Source organism: Gadus chalcogrammus, chromosome 8 (assembly GCF_026213295.1).
Source record: "Gadus chalcogrammus isolate NIFS_2021 chromosome 8, NIFS_Gcha_1.0, whole genome shotgun sequence".
Classification (NCBI taxonomy): Eukaryota; Metazoa; Chordata; class Actinopteri; order Gadiformes; family Gadidae; genus Gadus; species Gadus chalcogrammus.
Genome location: NC_079419.1, coordinates 4,652,184 through 4,675,858, shown reverse-complemented (window position 1 = coordinate 4,675,858; position 23,675 = coordinate 4,652,184). Strand labels below are relative to the sequence as shown.

Genomic DNA, 23,675 nt, shown 5'->3' with positions numbered 1-23,675 from the left:
GAAGCCAGCTTGTTTGTCATGTTTCTCGGGCGACTGCACATGTCTGTTTGAATAACAATAATCCAATGGCGGCCGTTCTGAAGCACAATCCCTTGCTTTCATTTATTTCTCATCGAGGGAAAGGATTTTTGGGAGGGGGGAAGAGAAAAAATGCAGCGAGGGCAGAACTCTGTGGTGTGGCGCACATGTGTGTGTGTGTGTGTGTGTGTTTTTTTGAGTGTCTGGTGTGTGTGAGTGTATTTCTGTGTGTGTGTTTCTGTGTGTACCTATGTGTGTTTCTGTGTGTACGTGTGTGTGTGTCCGTGTGTGTGTGTCCGTGTGTGTGTGTGTGTGTGCGTGTGTGCTTGCACGTGTCTGTGCAAGTGCCGCTTTCTACGCACACATGTGGACGCGCCGTGGTTTGGGGGAATGATAGAGCGACCTTGAGGTCTGCACCTCGTCCCGGAGTCGGACCATGCTTCTCAGCCCTGCTTTTCCAGCCGTCCACAAATGGCAGAGGGAGAATTTAGCCAGCAATAAGTATTTTTACATCCCTCATTTGCAAACCGCACCACTTTCTCCGCCGAAAATGACATTCCCTTGTCTGACTGGGATTGTATTTATACGCTTTAGACGTGCATTGTACCTATTTACATAATATTATCCAATTCATTACTCAGCTCTGGATTCAGGACTCAATCCACACACACAAAGCCACGAATAAGTTGCTTTGCTGACCCTCCTGAACAGTGAAAGGGTGATTTCAGTCTGAAAAGATGTGACACAATCATCTGCAGTTAGCAAATGATTGTAAATCTATACGGAGGCCAGCTCAGACTAAGCCCTAATGATTAGTTGTCCCCAGCAAAGTAGCATTGATTGCTTCCTTGGGGAATAAATTTGACCAACCTGTCGACAGAATAGAGAGATCTCTTGGACAGGTGATAAGTCGATGGGGAATCGTGTTTCCCTTCATAATGTTAATCGACCACATTTGCAGATTCAACCAATAAAGAATGGCAGTATTAGGAAATCATGTTTGCCGGGACAATGTGCATGTGTAAACACACAATGATTAGCCTTGAATTATTTAGTCATTAAAAGTTAATCCCCAGACATAATTACTTCCATTTTGCCAGGACATATGCTAGGCCCTACAAATAAACCCAAGCGGTATTGTCTCCTAAACTTTTTAGATTGAAAAATCTTTCTTTCAAAAGTTGCAGAAGACGGAAAAACCTAATTATTTCTGCAGACAGGAGAAACAGTGGCAGTTTACCGCAGCTCACCATCAGCCACTGCAGCACAAGTCTCCAGTGATCCAGAGCCGTCACTAACCTCTCCCTGACGGAGACGCAGCAGTGACAGGGCCTTAAATAAATCTGATTTAATTATTAAAAAATACATTGAACCTTCCCTCCGTGCCTCCCCGACGGCCAAACGGTGACTCACTCAGATCGACTTTTTGACATTGTGCCACCTCGCCACTTCTCCGGTGGCAGGTGGGGAAGGCAATTGCTGTTTGTCCCAATTTCTGTTTAGAAAATGTCAGTTTGTCACGACTCTGATCCCTCATCAGCAGGGACTGTGTGTGTCACGCTCGGCCGAGAACTCCCGACGTGGATTAAACAAGCAAACACGCTCCTCCACACACTTAGTCCATGGCTAGCATTTCTTGAGAACGGATAACGTATCTTTTAATCATCTTGAAAAGATGGAATACTCTGAGGGGGAGGACTGTAGTCATTTTTCGTTGTTGCGGACGAATTTTTTTGATATTCTACCACTAGGGCCTAGTTTACAATATCAATACATCGAGATAGTGACACCTCCCCCATGCCTGACTACCCCTTGACAAAACCCCAGGCTTGAGTTGGCCTGCTCTGACCACATGGTTGGCTGATCCTCCATGTATCCACAGGCCCCACAAGAATGGCATTGTTCTTCAGCAGGTGGGGGGGGGGCAATAGAGTCAACACCTCATGACAAGGTTGGGGGGAGAGAGAGAGAGAGAGAGAGAGAGAGAGAGAGAGAGAGAGAGAGAGAGAGAGAGAGAGAGAGAGAGAGAGAGAGAGAGAGAGAGAGAGAGAGAGAGAGAGAGAGAGAGAGAGAGAGAAGACCCAGCCAAGCCCAAGTACTTTCTGTGGGTCGCAAAGACTTAGCGGTTCTCTGTACAAGGGTAACAAGAACGCAGTCACCTGTTGCTTGGTCCAGCCAAAATGGAATTGGTTATTTCAATGCTCATATTTTATATATAGGTACACACAACTTTGTGATTGTTGATACAAAATGTCATGAAAAGAAAATGGCAGCCATACAATTCCATCTCTATTCTTTTGACAGCTCAGAGAGAGAGCAGTAAAAGCACAAGAAGATGAAGGCATCCACTCTTATTGGTGATTGGGGCTGTTGTGTGTGTGTGTCGCACACATCTTTATTGATCAGACCTGGTCAGGCCCAGGTCTGCTGGAAAATTATACCCCAATCAGCCGGCCAGAAGAACCAGTCAGAACATGAAAGGAAATCAACGCCAAATAAAAAAAATCTCTCGTGCTTTGAACTTAGAGAGAGAGAGACAGAGAGAGAAAGAGAGAGAGAGAGAGAGAGAGAGAGAGAGAGAGAGAGAGAGAGAGAGAGAGAGAGAGAGAGAGAGAGAGCGAAGGTTATGAAGAGAGACGTGGAGAGCGAGAGAGGGGGAGAGAGAGAGAGAGAAAGAGAGAGGCCCCCCTCAAAGTAACCAAAGAGTGAGCCATGCTCATAAATAAAGACCTGAGAAAGACAAAGTCTAAGTACTTCTGACTTTGTGATGACTTCATCGTGTGTGTGTGTGTTTGTATGTGTGTATATTTGCAAGTGTGTGTGTGTGTGTTTGTGTGTGTTTGTGTGTGTGCATGCGTCCGCGCCCGTGCATTCGTGCTCGCCCGTGCATGCGTGTGCGTGTATGTGCGTGTGCGGGCCTGTGCATGCGTGGCCTTGTGCGTGTGTTTGTGAGTGTGTTTGTGCGTGTGTTTGTGTGTGTTGTTCGATCAGATGCTGGGAGGGTAGGTCGAGGCCACTCAGGCTGTCAGTCTTTAACTCCTCCCCGGTGGATGCGGTCTCCGGGCAGGTCGCGACAGGCACCGTAGGACCCGCCCGCGGGCCGCCGACACTTTGCTTCAATCAGGTTCATTGGCACACCTACATTCCTAATGCCTGACTGAGTAACGGTGGAGTGCAAAACACAGGGACGCCTATCAGTTAGGGCAAACTCACGCTCACGCACACACACACGCACACGCACACACACACACACACACACACACACACACACACACACACTTCCACATACACATATAAATCAACATATACATACACACACACACTAACACACATGTACACACATACATACATACATACATACATACACACATACTCACACACACACACTTCCACATACACATATAAATAAACATATGCATACACATACACACACACACACCCTAACACACATGTACACACATACATACATGCACACATACACACACACACTCGCGCACACATATACACACACACAGATACATACATAACAATAGGCCGCAAAGGGAGTTGGTATCCTTGGCAACATATCTTGTGAGAATACAAATAGTACACAGCCTGAGATATAACAGGAGGGGGGGGGGGGGAAGAGGAGAAAGATGAAACATGACTATTCCTGACGTCGGTTTAATGATAATGGATGTTGACTGTGCCTCACACAGCCTCGTTAAAAGTTTACTCCGAAAAAAGTACAGCGTTGCTTTTTAATCCAGGTTACTGCGTGAGTCTCTCTCTCTCTCTCTCTCTCTCTCTCTCTCTCTCTCTCTCTCTCTCTCTCTCTCTCTCTCTCTCTCTCTCTCTCTCTCGCTCTCTCTGCACACACTGAGCTTCACGGTTACAGATCCAACGCACTGCACTCTCAGGCATACAGCGTCAATTAAACCTCGGCGCTTATGTTGTCGCCCTTCTCCTCCCCTCCCTCTTCCCCCCTCGTCTTCATCACCATGCCCCGCAAGTCCTCTTAATTTAAGTCTGCGAGGTGCACCCGTGAAAGGTCATCGTAACAGCGACAAGCTGTTCCCACGCTTAGGCTTCAAGCAGCGTCTGTAACCGGGCCGGTAGACACGTTAACATAAAGGCACCCTCGTAATAAAAACACAACCGCGGTTCACCGTGTTATGTCACGGCACCTCCGCGACCATAACGTCCCTCGAGACGGCCTCCTGATGAATCACTCTTCCCGACACCCATCTCTGCTACCTCTGACGAAGTTAAACCCTTTGGGTCCAATCTGATGTTAATTCATGCATTCGGCGACCGAAAGTGTATTTCTATGTCTCTGCTTGTGTATTTCTTTGATCCAGACGTATATTCTAAAGGGGAGTCGGGTGATCGTATCCATTGGCAACGAGCGCGACAACGGAAGCGCCACAAAAACAAATCAACCAGGCTTTTTACCTTGACCTTTGCCGGCGTTTACGCCTTCCAGCATCGCTATGGTAACCGGCTGACTCCTGTCCCCCCCGGGGGCGCGGCGGCCCGTGTCTCCGCCCCGGGGCCGTTGGGCTTCACGGGGTCTGACCCCGGCCGTGGCGGTCGGCTGTTCCTTCCTCCTGAAGCGGTTGGCTATGAGCTGCCATATGCTGGCCTCCTCATGCGGGGCAGCCGGCCCCCCCCCCACAGACCCGGACCCCAGCCTGGCCGGGGAAAAGGGGGGCACCTCCATCACCTTCACCTTCCCCTGGCGCTGGTACTGGATGACCTGCGTCCCCCCCGCCGCCGCCGCCGCCGCCGCCGCCACCGCCTGCGTCCCCTGGTTCCGGCGGGGGGGCAGGGTCCTTCCGGTGAGGTACGAGAAAGGTCGCGGGGGCACGCTCGAGTCCCGCCCCGGGGCGGGCCGGGACGTCTCCACCCCCGCCCCCGCCCCCGGGCCGGCGTCCTCCCGGGGGCGTCCGCTCCTCCGGATCCGCAGGCTGAGGCTCCGCCGCAGTGAACCCAGCGTCTTCTTCGGCGGTGCCTCCATTTTGTCAGACCTGTGTGGCGGGTTCGACTCCCTGTCGTCCTGCTGCTTGTCCCTGTTGTCCTGAGGCTCAGGCGGCGGCGGCGGCGGCGGTGCCGGTGGTGCCTTGCCAAATAGCCTCCAGCGGAAGTGGAAGAACCCTCCCGCGTCTGCGTCCGCGCCTTCGCCGCGGCGGCCCGGCTCGTCCTCGCAGCTCTTCTTCTTCAGCTCCAGCACCGTCATGCTGACGGGCCGGGGCCTCCGGATCCGTCCTCGGGGGGCCCCAGGGGGCCCGGGCTCGGCGGCCTTGTCCGGGGGCCGGTAACAGGGCAGGAGAGGCTTCAGGCCGTCCACGGCCCTCAGCTCGGCCCTCCTGCTCCGGGGCGGGCCGGCGTCGTCCGCGACAACGCCCCCTCCTCCTCCTCCTCCCGGCGGCGAGGGTCCGGCCTCCGGCGAGGGCGGCGTCGCCACTCCCGTCGGCGTGCAGACGCTCCGGGGCCGGCGCGGGGGGTCGTCCTCGGTCGACTGGGAGCCCCGCTTGGGTCTGAAGAACTCCCCGTACATGCTCAGCGATCTCCTCCCCGCCACCGGGAGGGCCTGGTCCGGGCGGGGCCGCCTTAGCACGGCCCGCGGCAGGGAGCTGTGTCCCGACAACACGCCGGCGTCGCCGCCCGCCCAACGCTCCTCCTCCTCCCCGCGGGCCGACGCGGCGCTCGACGCTGGGCCGCGGCCCGCGCGCCTCCCCCCGGGCGATCCCTGGGTCTCCGGCTCGAGTGCGGCGTCTTCGGCGTCCGCGCGCGAGAACGAGGAGTCGGTGGGGTTCTCGGAGGGCTGGCGGCAAAACCGGTCCGTCCTCATTCTTCCGCCCTCTTCCTCCACCTTCTTCTTCTCCTGCTGCTCCTCCTCCTCCTCGTCTTCCTCCATGACCACTTCCTCCCTCTGCCTCCTGGCGGCTCTGGCTGCGCGTCCCAGGGAGGGCCACCTGCCCGCGTCGGGCCCTGCCCTCCCCGGCCCGGGGCCATCGTCCCCTGGCATGGCTCCAGCGCGTGTCTCTCCCCGGAGACGCTGGCAGTCGTCCACGAGGGTGCGGGTGACCCGGCCCATGACGAGCCCTGACACTAGCTCATCTCCCAGAGCTGAGAGTTGGCGGTACACGGGGGTTTGTTCCTGCTGCTGCTGCTGCTGCTGCTGCTGCTGTTGTTGTTGCTGTTGTTGGCCAAAAGATTGACCCCTGCTGATAGCGTCCACTGTCTGGCTGCTGAACAGCAGCATTGCACTTCATTCATTCATTCATTCATTCACTCATTCACTCCCTGGTTTGTGTACTCAGTCAGACGTGAGGAGCGCAGATCAACACAAAGAACGATTCTTCAAGTCTCCAGGTTTGGTTTTTCCTTCCCTATCGGGTCGTTTTGAAACTGATTCCTTTTCTTTTCCGGGCGGAATTCCAACACAACGCATAATCCTTCACCTTTGACATGAAAAAAAAAAGAGAGACTTCAAACGAGTTGCAAGCAAAGCCTTGGCACCTGCGAGCCTTGAGTTCATTACACTGCAGACCCACGCAGACTAGTGGGTTCCTCACCATCCAACAAGCTCCGCTACTTTCCCCACACATGCAGGGGAAAACGGAAAAAAATAAAAGAGTTTGTGCAGGGCTGGCCCCACCGCAGACAAAGCCATTCCCTCTACTAGCTATTTATGGGTTGCAACATCCAAAACACAGATTCCTGCTTCTCCTTCTTTTCTTCTGGGGCTGAAGTTGAGCTGTGAACACTCCGAGTTCCTCTGCAGTGCAGACAAACCCCCTTCACTCTGCGCTCTCTCTGCGTTGCACGCCGCAGAAGTGCCTGTGAACTTTCAGCCGCCTTCCAAAACTCTGGGACGGATGGAAAACAAGAAACGGATCCCAGGGGGGAATTAGGACACGCCCAGTGTGGAGTCTCCAGAGCAACCAGACCAGTACAGCAGCAGGCAGGCAGCCCCCTACGGGCAAGTACACACACAGCGCTGGAGCGCAGGGGATTAGGTGGACGGGTGAGTTGATCAACTGCTGATGCTGCTGCTGCTGCTGCTGCTGCTCCGGCAGACAAAGCACAGGATCCTGAACAAACAGGCAGGAGAACTGGAGTGGATTCCTACCCCCCTTCCACCAGAGGAGACCCCCCCGCTTTCTGCTGCTAGCCTTGTGGAGGGTGGGGTTGGTGTAGATAGATCAACAGCAGAAGAAAGGGGAAAAACCCCAAATGGTTCCACCAGGCCCTTGCCGTTTGGAGGAGAGGACCTGGGGTCTGTGGCACTGAGATGGTTGGGTTTGGAAAGGACTTCAAATAAAATCGTGGCCCTCAAAAAGCAACGCAGACCACTTTGGTGGCACAGAGGCAGGTTTTAGTAGCTTGGGATAGAGGATAAAAGGACAGAAAGGATTTCCTTTGACCAGATTAAATGTATTAAAACGATAAAGGCTGAAATGTTGAGGTCACAGCTCTCATCGTCGAGGAGGATGCAAGATTTTTTGTGTTGCAGACAGGATGTGTTGTGTGTAGGCCAAAAAAGTTGTTGGTTTTATTTATAGTGTTAAATTATTCATACTACAGTAACTCATTTCAAACCGTATATATATATATATATATATATATATATATATATATATCTATATATAGATATAGATATATATAGACGAATAATCTCTTTCCAAGCATATATATTGTTTTGCAGGGAAGTAATGATGGAAGAAACTCTCCCGGCACACTGAAAACCGATTTCAAGAGAGAAAGGTCAGTTGTAAAATAAGAAAATATGCCGTGTCTGTGCATCTGCATCTCACCTTTAAATGTACTGTCAGGCTATTGGATATTCCTGTTAAAAGGTTAATGATTGTAGCTGCGGTCAATGCCAGGGTACCTGCAGCAGACCACGACCGAATCATGGTTGAAAGTGGACGTCGTTCAACAATGTCTGCAATGCAAGTCACTGCTGCTCAGACTAACAGAGACGCCCCCTTGTGGTGAAAACTGAATATGACGCAAATGCATAACGTCTTCAAGAGGGAAAGGATAAAACGTGAGATATGCATTTCTCCTCAAGATATAGTGAACCAGAAACACAATGAATGTCACCATGATGTGCATGTAACCAAAAAATAGGCTTGTAGGGAGAATTCCTTGTGACCCACAAGTCACATGTCAGGGAGAGTTTGGCGTTCTGGCGCAGAGCGCTACCGTTCGATGTGAGTGCACATATTTGGCATAACCTGAGATCTTTGCATTCCTGGTATTCCGTTGTGGCCGTTATCGGGATATCACTGGTGTGTAAATAAGATAAAAGTCCTTCAAGGCGTCTAAGGCAACAGTCTGACGCAATGTCGTCAAACAGGTTCTGTCAGATTCAGATCCGCAAATGAAATCAGGAGAAAATCTCAGTAGTATACGCATGTCAGGCGCCAGCGATTCAAGTTCTTCACAAGGACAGGTGGAAATACCAGAACCGACACTGGTACGATGCATGGTACAAATTATTATTCTATTACGAGTTATATACCTAGTGACATAAAGGGTTAAGTTACCAATCTACAATCTTAATTTACGATGCTGGAGCGTGTCTCTCTAACACACACACACACACACTGACGCACACACACACACACACACACACACACACACACACACACACACACACACACTGTACACAGCACAACGTGGCATTTACCTGCATCTATGTAGTAGGGGTTTTGAATGAGGTGCGGGTCGTCTAGCAAACGCCGCCTCTCTTCCCACAGTGGGCTGCTGCGCTTCGACCGCCTTCCGAAGCACGTCAACATAGTCCCCTAAGGTTCCCCTGTGACCAGCCTCAGAAAGATCAGAACAACAACTGTCCGGATTCATAGCCCAACGCCTCGGTCACCGAGTGCGTGGGTGTGCCGGCGGAAACGGTTCACTTTGTTTTTTCCCATCAAGCCCTCAGGCTTTCAATAAGGAAAGCTTCTCTCAGTGTCAGTCAACAGCATGGAACTCTTCCAGTATTCCTGTCGCCAAGGTCCCAGGGGGCTTGCTGGTTCGATTCCCTGCCTGCCACTCAAACGGGGGAAACGGTAGAGACAGGGCGAGGACGCTTTGGTTGTCGCCGAACAGCAAGGAGACGGCAGCAGCCAGGGATGTAGTATCGAGTGCTTTCATTGACTGGTCGGAGGCCAGCCGCGCACCTGCCTATCCATTATGAGAGCAGGCAGTTAGGGTCCGAAGGTAGGAGCAAGACGGATGGGATTATGGGTAATCATGCTCTGTTTGGCGGCACTGGTTTCTGGGTCTCGGCTATAGGGTTTCAGCCCAGCCGGCAGGTAACACACTGCCTCTTGTTCACGTTGTGTCTCTCCCCCCCTTCTGTTGCACAGTGGACTACCGTCTATGAGATCTGCCTCGTTGACTCGTAACTTAATACTGCCGGCCGCTGAAGGGACTTATGGAGAGGAAAAGGATCGGCATGTTTGGTTGTGTAGAGGTGTTTCCTTTGGATGGGCACGCTTTCACATTCCTGAGTCTGTGTCTTTGTGTCTGTGTGTGTGTCTTTGTGTGTGTCTGTCTGAGAGTCTGTCTAACCGTGTCTGTCTGTCTGTGTGTGTGTGTGTGTGTGTGTGTGTGTGTGTGTGTGTGTGTGTGTGTGTGTGTGTGTGTGTGTGTGTCTGTGTGTGTGTGTGTGTGTGTGTGTGTGTGTGTGTGTGTGTGTGTCTACCTGTCTGTTCTTTGACTGTGTGTGCACCTGTGTGTGTGTGTGTGTTTGTGTGTATTTGTGTGTCCGTGTGTGGGGGCGTGTGTGTGCTTAAAATGTAGATCTGTTTTTTACGTGTGATTTCACATTCTGCTATACGTGTGTATGCACATTCCTTATCTCTCTTCCTTGTGCGTCACAAAGACATACACAAGCACAGGTACTCCCGAGATAAGCTTTGTGTATGTCTCACCTTTGGAGCTGCACGCAGCAAACTTTGCAATCGACAGCTGATCAATATACAAGACGGGGCAGAAAGTGGAATTAATATGCCGTCTTATATAGGAGACATAGTGTGAATTCATAAACCTGTTTGATTAAAGAGTTGGAAATTGACAAGTTCAGTGCACTTCCTTAACGACGTTTGGCTTCCTTATTCTAACTCAATTAGGACGGAAGTCGTTGAATCCAAAGTGCATCCTTGATGAAGACTAATTGCTTATAATGACGAAGGAGGGGTCGCTGGGGGGGGGGCAGGAACATCATCACCTTGGGTAACCTGGGAAGATATTTCACAGGACCCTCCGATATCAGGACCACAGAGTCGCTCACCATCTTCAGCAAAAGACTCAAGACTCAATCACTTGTTCAGAGTTCACCTGGACTCTGCATAACCTCCCCCCTTACGCACTTAGTGTATGTTGTACGTCCCGGCACTTCAAAGTAGAACTTAGCATCGTGTAGCATTTTATCCTAGCTATCTTTGTTGGATACGGGGAATGGGTTAACCTAACAACTGTTAGTGCTTGGCACTATGTTTTTTATGAATATAGCGATATATTACTGTTACTGATATTACTATTACTGTTGACAGCGTCTTAATGTGAATGTACAGTACGTCCTGCTGGTCTACATCCTAAAGCAATACCCGGCCCCGGACACACAGACGCCACCACTCCGCCCCAAAGAGTCAGACCTTTTTACAACACGATCTGAGAAAGTGAATCTACAGAATCTGAAGCGATTGTCTCCGGCAGCGATGAGCGGGCCCTTCTGAACAACGAGTCAGACACAATCGGAGTCCCTCCGACGAGAAGGCAGAAATCAATCAACCCCCGAGCGCCTCGATTGCGTTGCTAAAAGCAACGAGAAAGGAGAACAAGAAAGAGAGAGCACCGCGGCTGCACTACAACAAACACAATCGCAGGAAGAAGAAAGCGGCGTGCGTCGAACAGAAGACATCACAGACTGTGTCGTCTGGCTGGTGGGGGGGGTTTTACCAAAACAGACACTGTGGGCAGACCAACCAGCCCCGCCGTCTAACAGATCGCACGGGGACCAGGAGGAGGATGACACAACGTCCACGACAGACACTCCAGCACAGCCCTCGTAACCCGGGGCATTCAGCGCTGGAACATGAGTCACTTCTGGCTGGGACGTGGGAGCGAGAGACAGAGCGTAATGTAACGCACAAAGAAAAGAAAAACACACAGTTTGAATCCTCAAACCGGCGTGGGGAAAGCATTAAGCAATGAGATTGCAATGCTGTGCTCTGGTATTACGCATCATCACACGTCCCTCTGCTGGGATGGGGGTGCAGCCCTCAGTTTGAATGCAGCACTCAGCGCTCACACTCGACTAAACCGTGAACCCCTTCAGAAATGTCAGCGTTTGCAACGCCTCTATCGACCAATCATAGGGGAGGCAGGTTCTTGTCTTCGCTTCCCTTTTTGGTGAGGAACTTAACCTAATTCGGTAAAACACTTATGTACAGAGCATGTAAGCGTGTGATAAAATGACTCAGCCAGTCTGGTTACAGCATGCCTTCCTGTCTATCATCTCTCTGTGGGCAGGATTCACACGTCTAATATTACAACCCCTCGGTCTCTCGGTCACGGAGGAACGGACACACGAACAAAGACGATCTGTGCATCAACCGGAACACACCCAGACAGCAATCAAAAGAGCGATCTATAGCAGACCTTAAAGAAAAGACTGCTGCCCTTATTATTAAAGACAGGCAGGCCACACCGGACGAGCAGCAGAGTGACAGGAAGTGAATGAGCAAGGAGACGTCCTGTGATAATGAGGACACTTATGGCGCCGGGGACATTTGTGTCGTTGAGTGTTCCTGATGAAAAGCTTGACATTTACATGGCCGTCAGGCCAGCTGCTGAAGCTAGGCGGTGTAGCTAGGTGGTGTAGCTAGATGGTTTAGCTAGGAGGTGTAGCTAGGTGGTGTTGCTAGGTGGTGTTGATAGGTTGTTTAGCTGCTCCATGTAGCTAGGTGGTGCGGCTACGTGATGTAGATACGTGGTGTAGCTAGGTGGTGTAGCTAGGTCGTTTAGCTGGTTGTGTAGGTAGGTGGTGCAGCTAGGTGGTGTAGCTAGGTGGTGCAGCTAGGTGGTGTAGCTAGGTGGTGTAGCTAGGTGGTTTAGCTGGGTGGTGTAGCTAGGTGGGTTAGCTTGGTGGTGTAGCTAGATGCTTCAGCTGCTTGTGTAGCTAGGTGGTGTAGCTAGGTGGTGCAGCTAGGTGGTGTAGCTGGGTGGTGCAGCTGGGTTGTGCAGCTAGGTGGTCTAGATAGATGGTGCAGCTATGTGATGCAGCTAGGTGGTGTAGCTGGGTGGTGCAGCTAGGTGGTGCAGCTAGGTGGTGCAGCTAGGTGGTGCAGCTGGGTGGTGAGGCTGGGTGCTGTAGCTAGGTGCTGTAGTTATGTGGTCTCGAGATGGGCTATAAGGGGATGGAGGACAGAGATCCATTGGTAGGGAGTCTTTCCCTGTAATTGTGATGTGATTATTCAGCATTTTGGGCCTGATTTGCAAGAGCAAACCTTCTATTATTGTGTAGGAAACTGACGGCCGGGCTATGATTGGAAACACCCCCCCCCCCTTCCCCCCCTCTCTCTGTAAGGTAAATAAATTATTAGAGGCATTAATAGCATGAGCGGTTATTTGTTTTTTTCTTCGGAAAGCAACTTAGGTTTGTGTTACGTGGCTTGTTTTTTGTTACCTTATGGTTTATTCAGACAGACGCCTAAATAAATAGCAATTAAGTTGTTGTGATGCGTGCGAGCATCAGCATGCAAGAGGCAATCGCCATGTTTCGCTTGCATAGAGTGTGAGAATTATATAATAAAATGCACTTTACTACAAATTAAAAACGTGCACGCAAGCTCCAATTTTGATTTGAGAATCTCAAGACGGACGGACAGAAATCTCCATCTTTTGCATCTTACTTTAAATTGTCCTTTTTGCATTTACCCAGAATGAACTTTGCCTAAAATATGTAAAAGCATTATAAACAAGGACATGGGAGCTGCAACCGCACACACACACACACACACACACACACACACACACACACACACACACACACACACACACACACACACACACACACACACACACACACAGAGACAGACACACGCACGTACAAGCACACAAACAAACACACGCACACCCACACAAAGACGCACACACACCCAAACACACACACACACACAAACACACACACGCAGGCACGCAGACAGACACACCCCCCAACCCACAGGCACACACACACACACACACACACACACACACACACACACACACACACGCACACAGTGTGAAGAGCGAGCGAGGGCACGTTTATGCTAATCCCCGTTGCCGTAGTGGCGGAGGAGTGCGTAGGCGCGCAGCGGAGCTTTTTAAAAATTCAGCCGCACAAGCGACACGGCCGCGCGTCACGGCTCGCACACTGCGGAGGAAATGATAGGTTCCACCACGTCTGTGGGAGGCTGCAGGAGAGAGAGAGTTCCACACGCTCTCCGTCTCTATCTCCCCCCCACCCCCCCCCCCCCCCCTCCGGTTCGGTGTAAGACAGACAGTGGAGGGTGGGGGGGATAGGGACAGAGACAGACGCACACGCACGCACGCACGCACGCACGCACGCACACACACACACATACACACACACACACACACACACACACACACACACACACACACACACACACATAGACACAAACTGCAGCTGGTGTCTCGCTCGGTGTGTGCAGAGCCAATGAGATCGATGCGACGCTGCCTGGACAAGTCTGTCACACGCGCGCGTGACGACCGACAGGTTCCAGTTTTCGAAAATCCCCCCCTGAATTGTACGTATGGCCTATCGGGAAACATGAGGCGACTGGGGATCAGCATCGGGTGTTTCCTCGCTGTGTGCGTACGATAGGAGGGTGTGTGTGCCGAGCTGCAGGTGTTGCTGCAGTGGCAGAAGTATCTCGCCTTACTACTTGTTTGCATGCCCTTCCCTGTCGGTGGCACTACGAGATCGGGGACACCTTCAAAGCCAATACACCAAAAATTGTGAAAAGAGGAATACCGTCACTATACATGGCAAACAAGGCGCGTCAGTGATCCGTAGAAGAAGAAGAGAGTGATGAAACCACGTTTGATTCTTCCGCATGTCGTTACTCGGCCGGGTTTGCGTGGGCTGGCTGTTGCTCCCACTTCTCCTCTACCTCCTCTAACTACAAATCCACAACCTCCCCCTCCCCCTCCTCCTCCTCCTCCTCCTCCTCCCAGCCCTTCAAAAGCCTCTCAGAAGATGTGCAACACGGTGGCGGTGGCGAGGGAGCAGGAGAAGAGGAGGAGGAGGAGGGAGATAAATCTCAGAGCTCGTTTGGAGCCAGGTGTAAAGATGAGAACCGCTTTTGAATGGAGCGGATCAAGTGAAGGCTGAAAATAATCACGCAGTGTCGCCCCATTGTTGGCAACTCCGCCGAACGGAGTGTGCGTGTGTGTGTGTGTTTTGTGTGTGTGTGACAACGTAGACAGAGATAGGACATCATCTGTGTGATATAATTACTTTTGAAAAGGGGGGGGGTCCGTCTTAATAAAAACAGCAACGCAATTTGTGCAGTCCTTAAGATTAAATGGCCAAAAGATTTTGTGTTAACACACAGCTTTGCATAAACCTACATGAGCTTCCATCTGTGCGTATCAGTGCAGTATTTGCCCTACATGCATCCAGCAGTGGCACAGCACCCCCACAGGATGACTAGCGCAACTGCACCCAGCCATGCAAGTAATGCAGATTACATTAGGAATCACTTTGGGGCCCCCTGTTGCAATTCGATTAATTTAAAAACATGTTTGGTGGCCAATGCTGCAGCCCCCTCCCGTGTTATATTGTCATGGGAGGAATATGGAGCAGAAATACAGACAGAAATAGTATTCTGCTGCAGAAAAATAAACAACGCTATTTCTTGTTCTGTTTTATTGCTACGCCGTTGTATGAGGACTTTTATTTTGGAATGCACCAGAGCCTTACTGGAATCACTGATCACAATAAAAGCTCTCTGGGGCCATGCCTACCAACACGGTGCACACAAGTACCGTGCACAACGTGCACACCAGCACCGTGCACATCAGCACCGTGCACACCAGTAACGTGCACGTCCAGCACCATGCACGTCAGCACAGTGCACACCAGCAACATGCACGCCCAGCCCCGTGCACGCCAGCAACGCGCACACCAGCACCCCAACACTGTGCACGTCAGCAGCGTGCACGCACACAGATCAACATAGTGCACCTCCAATCCACCTCAGCACCGCTGCTGGAATCGGGACGTGGGGGAAACGTTGCAGTGGCTATCAGCGCCGTCTAGGAGGTTAATAGTCTGTTGGTCCTTCAAATGAAAAGGTTCCTTTGAACACGATAGCTTGAATGTCAATACTATATCCTGAACCGCTGTGCTGCTGCTGCATGGCGTTGCTCTGGAAGGAAAGCGTGCCGGTTCAGAAGGCAGGAAATCTTGGTCACCAGTCTTTTCCACCGAGGTTTTTCTTTTTTAGCAACCACACACATTGAAGCGTTCCCACCCAAACTCCCTCCTCCTCAGTGTGGGTCTAACTATAGAAGACCGGTTGACACATCCAACGTCTGACACCCACCTCATACACACTCTTCACCACTCCTCTTCTCTTCCCCTCCTCTGACCCCCCCTGCAACGGAGGAACTACAGGAACAGGGCCATATTTGGACACGATCACACCCTGGGTACCCCCCCCCCCCCCCACCCCTTCCTCCCCTCCCTCCCTCCCTCCCTCCCTCCCTCCCTACAGTTTTTTGTCTCCACTCCCACTGTTTCCTCGTTCCGGGAACACACACGCCCACACGCGCGTGGAGGCAGCGATCAGCGGGAGACTTCTTCTTCTTCCGCGGCTGAATCTCAGAGTCGTGTGGACGGGAACGCGCCGCCACGCCATACCTCCCAGGAGGCGCTGCCGGAGAGGCTGCTAAACTCCGGCGAGCTTCCGAGGACATGCAATTCAATTAGGGCATGCAAATAGGCTGCGTCAGAGGGATAGAGAGGCAAGAAAGGGGGGGGGTCTTTATCTCAGGCTTTTACGCTTTTACGGATCCGAGAACAGGCATAAAACAAGAATTGGGTTCGGAGAAAAAAAAAAAAGGGAATAGAAATTCAATATTTCCAATTAGAGCACTTCTGTTACCGAGGCGGTTGGGTAATTTGTTTTCTAATGAAAGCCTCAAAAGAGGTTTGAGCGTATTGAATGCTGTTTTCGGTGTGAGATTAGTGCACACTCTTGTGTGCGTCTCTACATCACGCGCTTTGAGGAGGACGATGGAAAATACCCTGATCTGTTTAAATAAGATCCAAATTAATGGGGAAGACATTGTTCTACGTGGGAACAGGCTGTGGGTTCTCCTCCGACGGTGGTGTCATCGTCAGCCATTTTGAAGAAAAAGAAAAGTAAGAATAAGATAAGAATTAATTAATTGGGAATTCCGTAGCATAAGCACAGGACTGTAATTAGAGAAGAGATAAAAGAGATATGTTCTACAAAATTTAAACTCTAAGGAGATAATTCATTTATATACGAGTAGCAGAAACTCAAACGCAGAATGTGAATGAAATCGTGGCGGAAGCAAGTGACGGCAACATAACTTTACCAAAACACCTGATGTGACCTGAGTACAAAAGTCGGATACAGACTCCCTGGCGAACACCTGCGCAGCGCCCAGAACGCCGGGAACGCCCGGAATCCCTCCTGGGAGTCTGAGTTTTCCTTCCCCGGAACCACGACCATGAAATTGAACAACTCAGCATAATTCATAAACGGAATCAAGTCAGAGAACTTTTATCAGAAAATATCTTTAAAAATCCCATGCAATGGGACGCATCGGGAATGTGAGCATGTTCTCAGTTCATGCTCATCCGAAGCTACGGAAGCTACATTTAGCACAGGCCTCTGTGTCAGTGAAGTCTTATAATAGCCTAATTTGTCAGAATTAACACCTGACAAACACCTTGCTTTGCGCAGCCGCCACTATTAGGCGTCCTTGGTCGTAATCACCCCCAGCAGGTACACTGGTTGAGGCACGTTTAGTCATCCTAATGGGAATAGAGTCTGCTCCGGGAAGGAATATCACGGCTAACCGCAAAGGGGGATCACATTAGAAGGCTACAAGGCTTGTGTAATAATTGTGTAATATTGTGCAATATATATAACGGTTAACTGGCCAGCCCCCCATCATCAGTTGAAAATGTTTTGCCTGTATGTATGAACTGTATGTATGTATGCATGTATGGATGTCAATTACGTCACCCATTTTACTCCATATCGTCCCTGGAAGAAGGGATCCCCCACTCTGCGTTACTTCTCAAGATTTCTTCCTTGCTAATTAAGGGAGTGTTTTCTTGCCCTCCGGAGGGCTACGGTCAGGGGGGTGTCATAGATATACGGCCTGTTAAGCCCTCTGAGACTGTACCGGTGATTAAGGGCTATACAAATACAACTGAATTGAATTGTACCTTTATGGTTTTCTTTGTCCAACATTTCCCGACATGCCTGATCAAACAAAATAAATGTTTATTTTCTCACAACACCAACGCACAGATCCGACCTGTTGCGTAAAGTTGGAGTCCATCCTGTACAATCCCATCCACGATCATAATTGATATAATGGTCTTTATCACATCATCCACTACAGAGGGTTAATGGACGGTGAGACAAGGCGACACCTCACACTGAAACGGCCTCAGACTCACTCCATCAGGGGAGGAACTACCCTGGGACCGGCATCATAATGGGGTCCGGGGGGCCACCGATGGAAAAGGGGGCCGACACAGAAGGTTAGGTGTCCGTGTGACAACGCAGCGGGACGAGAACTCATTCTGTTTCCATTGTCTCTGTTATTGGGAGCATCTGCAATAACGAACAGTGTTGTCCTGCTTCCGCATGCGGCGCTCTGCTTTTTACAAATAAATGGGGGCTGTCAGATGTGGCCGATGATGAAACGCTGCGATATGGACACCAACAGGCGGCCTCGCTCCTGAAATGACTCTTCCTTGAAATCAGGACAAAGTGTAGAAAGCGAAATAAAAACAGAATAGACTAACAGAGATGTTGAACTGCAACTTGTCCCCCCCCCTCCGTGCCCCAGAGCAAGGCAATGCGTTGGAAGGTTTTGCTCTGCTTGCCGTCGGTGCCTCGCTGTCCTTGTCCGAATTTGACATTCTTCTAAATCACACCGGCTTACTGGAGTGTGTTTTTTGGAAGGAAGAGAAAAATAGCAAACAAGAGGAACAGCCTGGACATCAAATCTCAAACAGAGCATATAGCTCCGGCTCATTCTGGTTGCAAGTGCATCTCCACCGTAATAAAGCAAACCTCAATGGGAGAAAAGCTGCTCAACAACAACAGAATAATTGAATTCGGTTGTGGAGGAGGAAAACAAACAATAATGAGCAGATATGTCCTCCAACGAGCCAGGAGTATATGAAATACCATCTGTAATTTATAGCCGTTCTGCGGGCACGTCCGCCCTCTCTGGAGCTAGTAATAAAAACTCGGGCAACTTCAGAGAAACACCCGGCTCACAGTGATACAGATGATACTTTCTTTTTAATTACCATCAGGCCTGGGGAGTGAGTGAGCTGAGGCGGGAGTGTGTATCGGTTCGAGCGCTGACCAGTCATTAAGACCTCAGATCTCCCCCCAGGCCTGGGGAGTGATTGGGTCTGTGTAATCAGGTTTCTTGCCTAACTTAATTTCATTTATCAGTCTTAAAATCCCAAGACCTTCCATCGGAAAGATACTTCACGTTTCCCACAAGCGAGGGTGAACTTTGGCCTTCTGCTTTCGATTTAGCAATGTCGGAGGCAACTTTAATTAACCCAAAAAGGTCTATTTTCAAAAATACCAGAATGACTTTGCTGGTCCTCATTAAAGCGGATGCGGCGGTCTTCCTAGATGGTATTCACAGCTGCTGCTGCTGCTGCTGGGGCATTCTCTGCTGTAACCATCTGCGCATTTCCAGGGAGAAGAAATGTGGCCATTTTTCCTTTTTGGAAGTGGTCACACAAGGCCGTGTTAGCCTACAAATGATATTCACATCATGGACTGTATTGAACAGCTAGCTAGCTTAAATTTGAGCCTCAAATTAAGGTCATTACATTTCTCCCAGGAACAGCGCCAACTCTGGTGAAACACTGCAATTCTTTGTAATTAACAGAATATGCCAGGTGTTGGCGTAGAAATTATGGCAGTTACATCATCAGGCACTAATTGTGCTTGGTGCAGTAGCTAATTATAGCTAGCTGATTTCATTCATCGACTTCCTGTAACTTCCATGTTCTCTCCGACCTGGAAATACTTTGCCATGCTTGCCAACCACCAAGAAGCCTTTCGTGCTCGCACACACACGCACGCATGCACGCACATGCACAAACACACACACACACACACACACACCCACACCCACACCCACACCCACACACACACACACACACACACACACACACACACACACACACACAAAACACTAAAAGGAGGCAGAGAGGGAGTATGAGAAACACGCGTTGCCCGAACAGAGGAAGTAAAAAAAACATGATTACAAGGAGAATGAAACATTAAGTTTGTCTCCGTTGGACGTGTTCCTTCTCTCGTCGGTTTTCTTTTTGTTTTAATCCTCCTCCGCCGCTGGGGCCGTCTGCACAGCGCACCGCCTCACTGGGTACCCACATCAAAAAAAAACCTTTGTTTCAACTCAGTGATTCATGGAGAACCAAACAGTGCGAAAATTGAAAAATTGAAGCGATTGGAAGGAGATGACACTGTGTAGAAGTGCAGAAGCAGAAGAAGAAGATGACTGCCGCTACCGGGAGTCAAAACCCCGCAGAGAAACATGGAGTCCTCTTGTAGTGGTGCTGCTATGGTAATGTGCTGTTGAATAACGCGGCGCAGCCCACAGCTGCACATTCTGGAGGCAGCCTCCATCCAGGCTGCTTTACATACAAGCACACACACACACACACACACACACACACACACACACACACACACGCACACTCTTTCTCTCTTCTGACTCAAACACGCACGCACGCACGCACGCACGCACACACACACACACACACACACACAGAAACACACACACACAAACACACATAGACACACACACAAACACACTCCAATCCTTCTCTCTTCTGTCTCTCTCTCTCTCTCTCTCACATACACACGCATACACAAACACACACACACGCACACACAAACTCACACAGAAACAACACGTTCACTTGTGTGGCTATTAATAAACCTCTGGGTCCCCACAGGTAACGCTCTGCCTGACGGTCACATGACCTCCCTTCCCTCCCCCCAGCCGGTGGAACCCGCTGCACTGGGGGATCTATTTCGGGGAACAGACAGGTGTGAGCGCTGGTGCTGGGAGAATCCACGCTGCGGGAATGTGGGCGTGCACCACTGGTTGGTCAACGGCTTCAGCGGCCAGACAACATAAAGGCCGTCTCTCTTTGGCCTGGAGGCCGACGTTAATTGGTTAATTGGTTAATTCAAACCAATGTTACCAATTAACCAATTAACCAATGATAAGTCTCCAGGTCAAAGAAGAGCAGCATAGAGGAGATGGATGCTCAAGTCCTCCTCGTCAGCCCCTCTAGGTCTTAATGAAACCCCTCATCCCTCTACCCACCGACTCCCCCCCCCCGCCCCCCCATGAGTGACAGCCATCGTTACCTCGTGCCTCCGATGTGCTACCTGCGGTTCTGATTGGCCCGAGGCGCTGAGAAGGAGAAAGCCCAGCGGAGCGTCAAGGTCAGGGTGTTGGCGTGGAGCGTGTGGGGTCTCCTACAAGGGGCTGGCTCGGGTCTGCTGTTCTGTTCCTGAGTGATGGGCCCTTGAACCCCGGATCGAGCTGTCTGCCGGCAATCTGAGCCGCTGAATGCCGATGAGAGGAGCGGCCCCCTCACCCCCACCCCCCACCCCCCCTTCACCCCTCGCACCCCCCCCCCAGCCACGGGACTCACCCCCGCTCCCGCTCCGAGCAGTAAAACAAAGCAGGAGTGATCAATGCCGGGGTTAAACGGTAAATGAACTGCATTTAAACAGTGCTTTTCGAACCAGTGGCCACTCAAAGTGCTTTACAACATCGCCTCACATTCACCCATTCATGCACACGTTCACTCACCGATGGCGCTGTGCGCTCGGCTTGGAGGAGCAAGGGGAGCGAACTGGCAACCCTACGGTCACCAGTCAACCCACTCTGCCTCCTGAGCCACATGCCGGTCGAACGGACCGACAGACGCATGAATGAAGGAGGAAGCTGGTTTAATCCGGATAATAACTTTTTTTTTGCGAGTTGAAGGATTGTGTTTGTTTCCTCCTCCCAATACACTCGGGAGCGTCCAGGGAGCCGGGATAATAAATTAGGAAGAGAATAAACAGACGGATGTTTGACTAGAGCGAGGAAAGACAATTTGGTATCTTCAAGGCCATTCATATTCATGCATGTATTAATTCTAGATTTCCTGATTCATCTTCTTATTTTTATTCGTTTCCTCTCTGTTTTATTTATGGGGCGTTGGCAGCTCAGGCGGGGAGAAACTAAAAGGCTTCTCTGTAGACTGCTAGCTAGGTCGACCCTCCTGGCTCAGTAACAAGGTGTGCCTACCAAACACCTCAACATACAGGCTCCCGATTGGCTGACTGTGACCTTGTATCAAGGTGTGCCCCCACACCTCAAAATTGAGGCTCCTGATTGGCTGACTGTGACCATGTGACCATGTATCAAGGGTTGCCTTGACACCTCAACATCGAGGCTCCGGATTGGCTGACTGTGACCATGTGACCATGTATCAAGGTGTGATCAGACACCTCAACATAGATGCTCCTGATTGGCCGGCTGTTTCCATGTGACCTTGACACCACTATGTTGATGTGTGAGCGAGTGCAGCATGTGAGGCATGGATTGTATAGAGAGATTTGATTGGCTAGCAAGGTTACGAATGTGGTTTGTTTAAATAATATTTTTAATATTAACAGTATTCATACTTCAACAATCAATCAATTTGGTTTCCTGTGCTATACCCTTAGCATAGAGAAGCGTGTGTACACACAACCACCACATCAATAAATTACTTGGAATAATGGGAGACATGAAAGAGGTATTTTATTACCAATATTCTCATTGGACCCTCCTTGCATCCACGGCAAGCGCCTGACGTGCGCCTCCCAAAAATGTTAACCTTGCGTCGAGGCGACGCAGCAGCAAGGGCTGAAGAGCGGTCGGCTCACTAAAACCGGACGCAGAACCAAAACAGGTTCCTGACTGCGTCGAGGCGTCATTGCGTTGCGGCGACGTCCAACCAACCATGGCTGAGCCTTTACAGCCGGCGTCTGGGCGTTTGACAGCGAGCAGCCAGAGCTCAGAGGGATCAGGGCGCCGATTGGGAACGAGTGTCAGCCAAACAGAGCGGGCTCAGCGGCGCCACAGAGCTGATGAGGACCACTTATCCCAAGGCCTGATCCACTGCAAAGAAGACTTTAATCAAAAGAAAAGAATATCTTCGAAAAATCCTCAGCTACAAGAGACACTCCGACGTCGCGGCGCTGTGGACTGTTATTCACCGACCTCTGATTCCCATTTCACGCTCATGGAAGTGGTGCACAAATGCATCACCTTGTGCACCTCTCCTCCTCTTCCGCTCCTCCATCTGCTCCTCCTCCTCCTCCTGTTCTCTCCTCCTCCTCCTCCTCCTCTTCTCTCTCCTCCTCTCCTCCTCTTCTCTCCTCCTCCACCTCCTCTTCTCTCTCCTCCTCTCCTCCTCCTCCACCTCTCGAAAATGGTGTTCTTTGATGCCATTGTCATCATCGAGATAATAGTGGATGATATCCAGAACGGAGAATCTGGGAAACGTCTTTTGGCTCAAATTGGAATATCAATGGCTCCTCTTTTATGCTAATGATAAATATATAGCAGGGAGCAAATAGAAAATCTGGGGTGCGATGGTTAGATTGCACCGCGGCGTGATTGATGACATAAAGGTATCACGTGCTGCCTCTCAGGTGATTTCATGTGACGCCAGTCATCAAGTTCCTTAGATCGTGACAATGGAACGTGATTAAGGGGAAATGATACACAGTTCAGTGCGGTTGTCGATGTAGGTCGCTAACATACGTACACAATGCTAAGTACTCAACCTTGTGTAGCATCTTATTCTAGCTATCTTTGTTGTATACAGGGAATGGGTTAACCTAACAATTGTTGGTGCTTAGCACTGGTAACTATGAACATGCTTACTGTACCAACAGCGATATATGGTTGCTTCTCTTTCTTCTGACATATGTACTTAAATAAGTCGCTTTGGATAAAAGCGCTAAATGTAAATTTAAATGTAGGTTCCTTAAAAAGGATTTCATGGAGAACCACGTTTCTCTGAGTCAAAGTCTACAACACAAGAATGGTGTTCCCGACAAAGTATACTAGGGTGGCAACCTCAGATAGGGTTAGACAGTGATGATGGATCCCCTACTAACAGGCCAACTTCACCTTTGCCAGTGTGTGGGACGTAGAGAACAGCCCTCACTGTGTTTTCATGGACCTCACCTGGCCCCTTCCGAAAATAACCGGAGCTAGGTGAGAGGAAGTCTGCTGCTAATTATCCAGGCCTGGGG

The 23,675-nt window shown here is 50.4% G+C and overlaps 1 protein-coding gene across 1 annotated transcript in view; it reads right to left on the bottom strand.

The window, feature by feature from the left end:
- The window catches only part of LOC130387198 (uncharacterized), a 48,683-nt gene extending 41,654 nt beyond the window's left edge, over positions 1-7,029 (bottom strand). Inside the window, exon 1 of the mRNA XM_056596206.1 lies at positions 4,453-7,029. Within this exon, the coding sequence (XP_056452181.1) occupies positions 4,453-6,265 (1,813 nt within the window). The 5' untranslated portion in view covers positions 6,266-7,029. The remainder of the gene's footprint in view (positions 1-4,452) is intronic.
- Between the last annotated feature and the right edge of the window lie 16,646 nt (positions 7,030-23,675).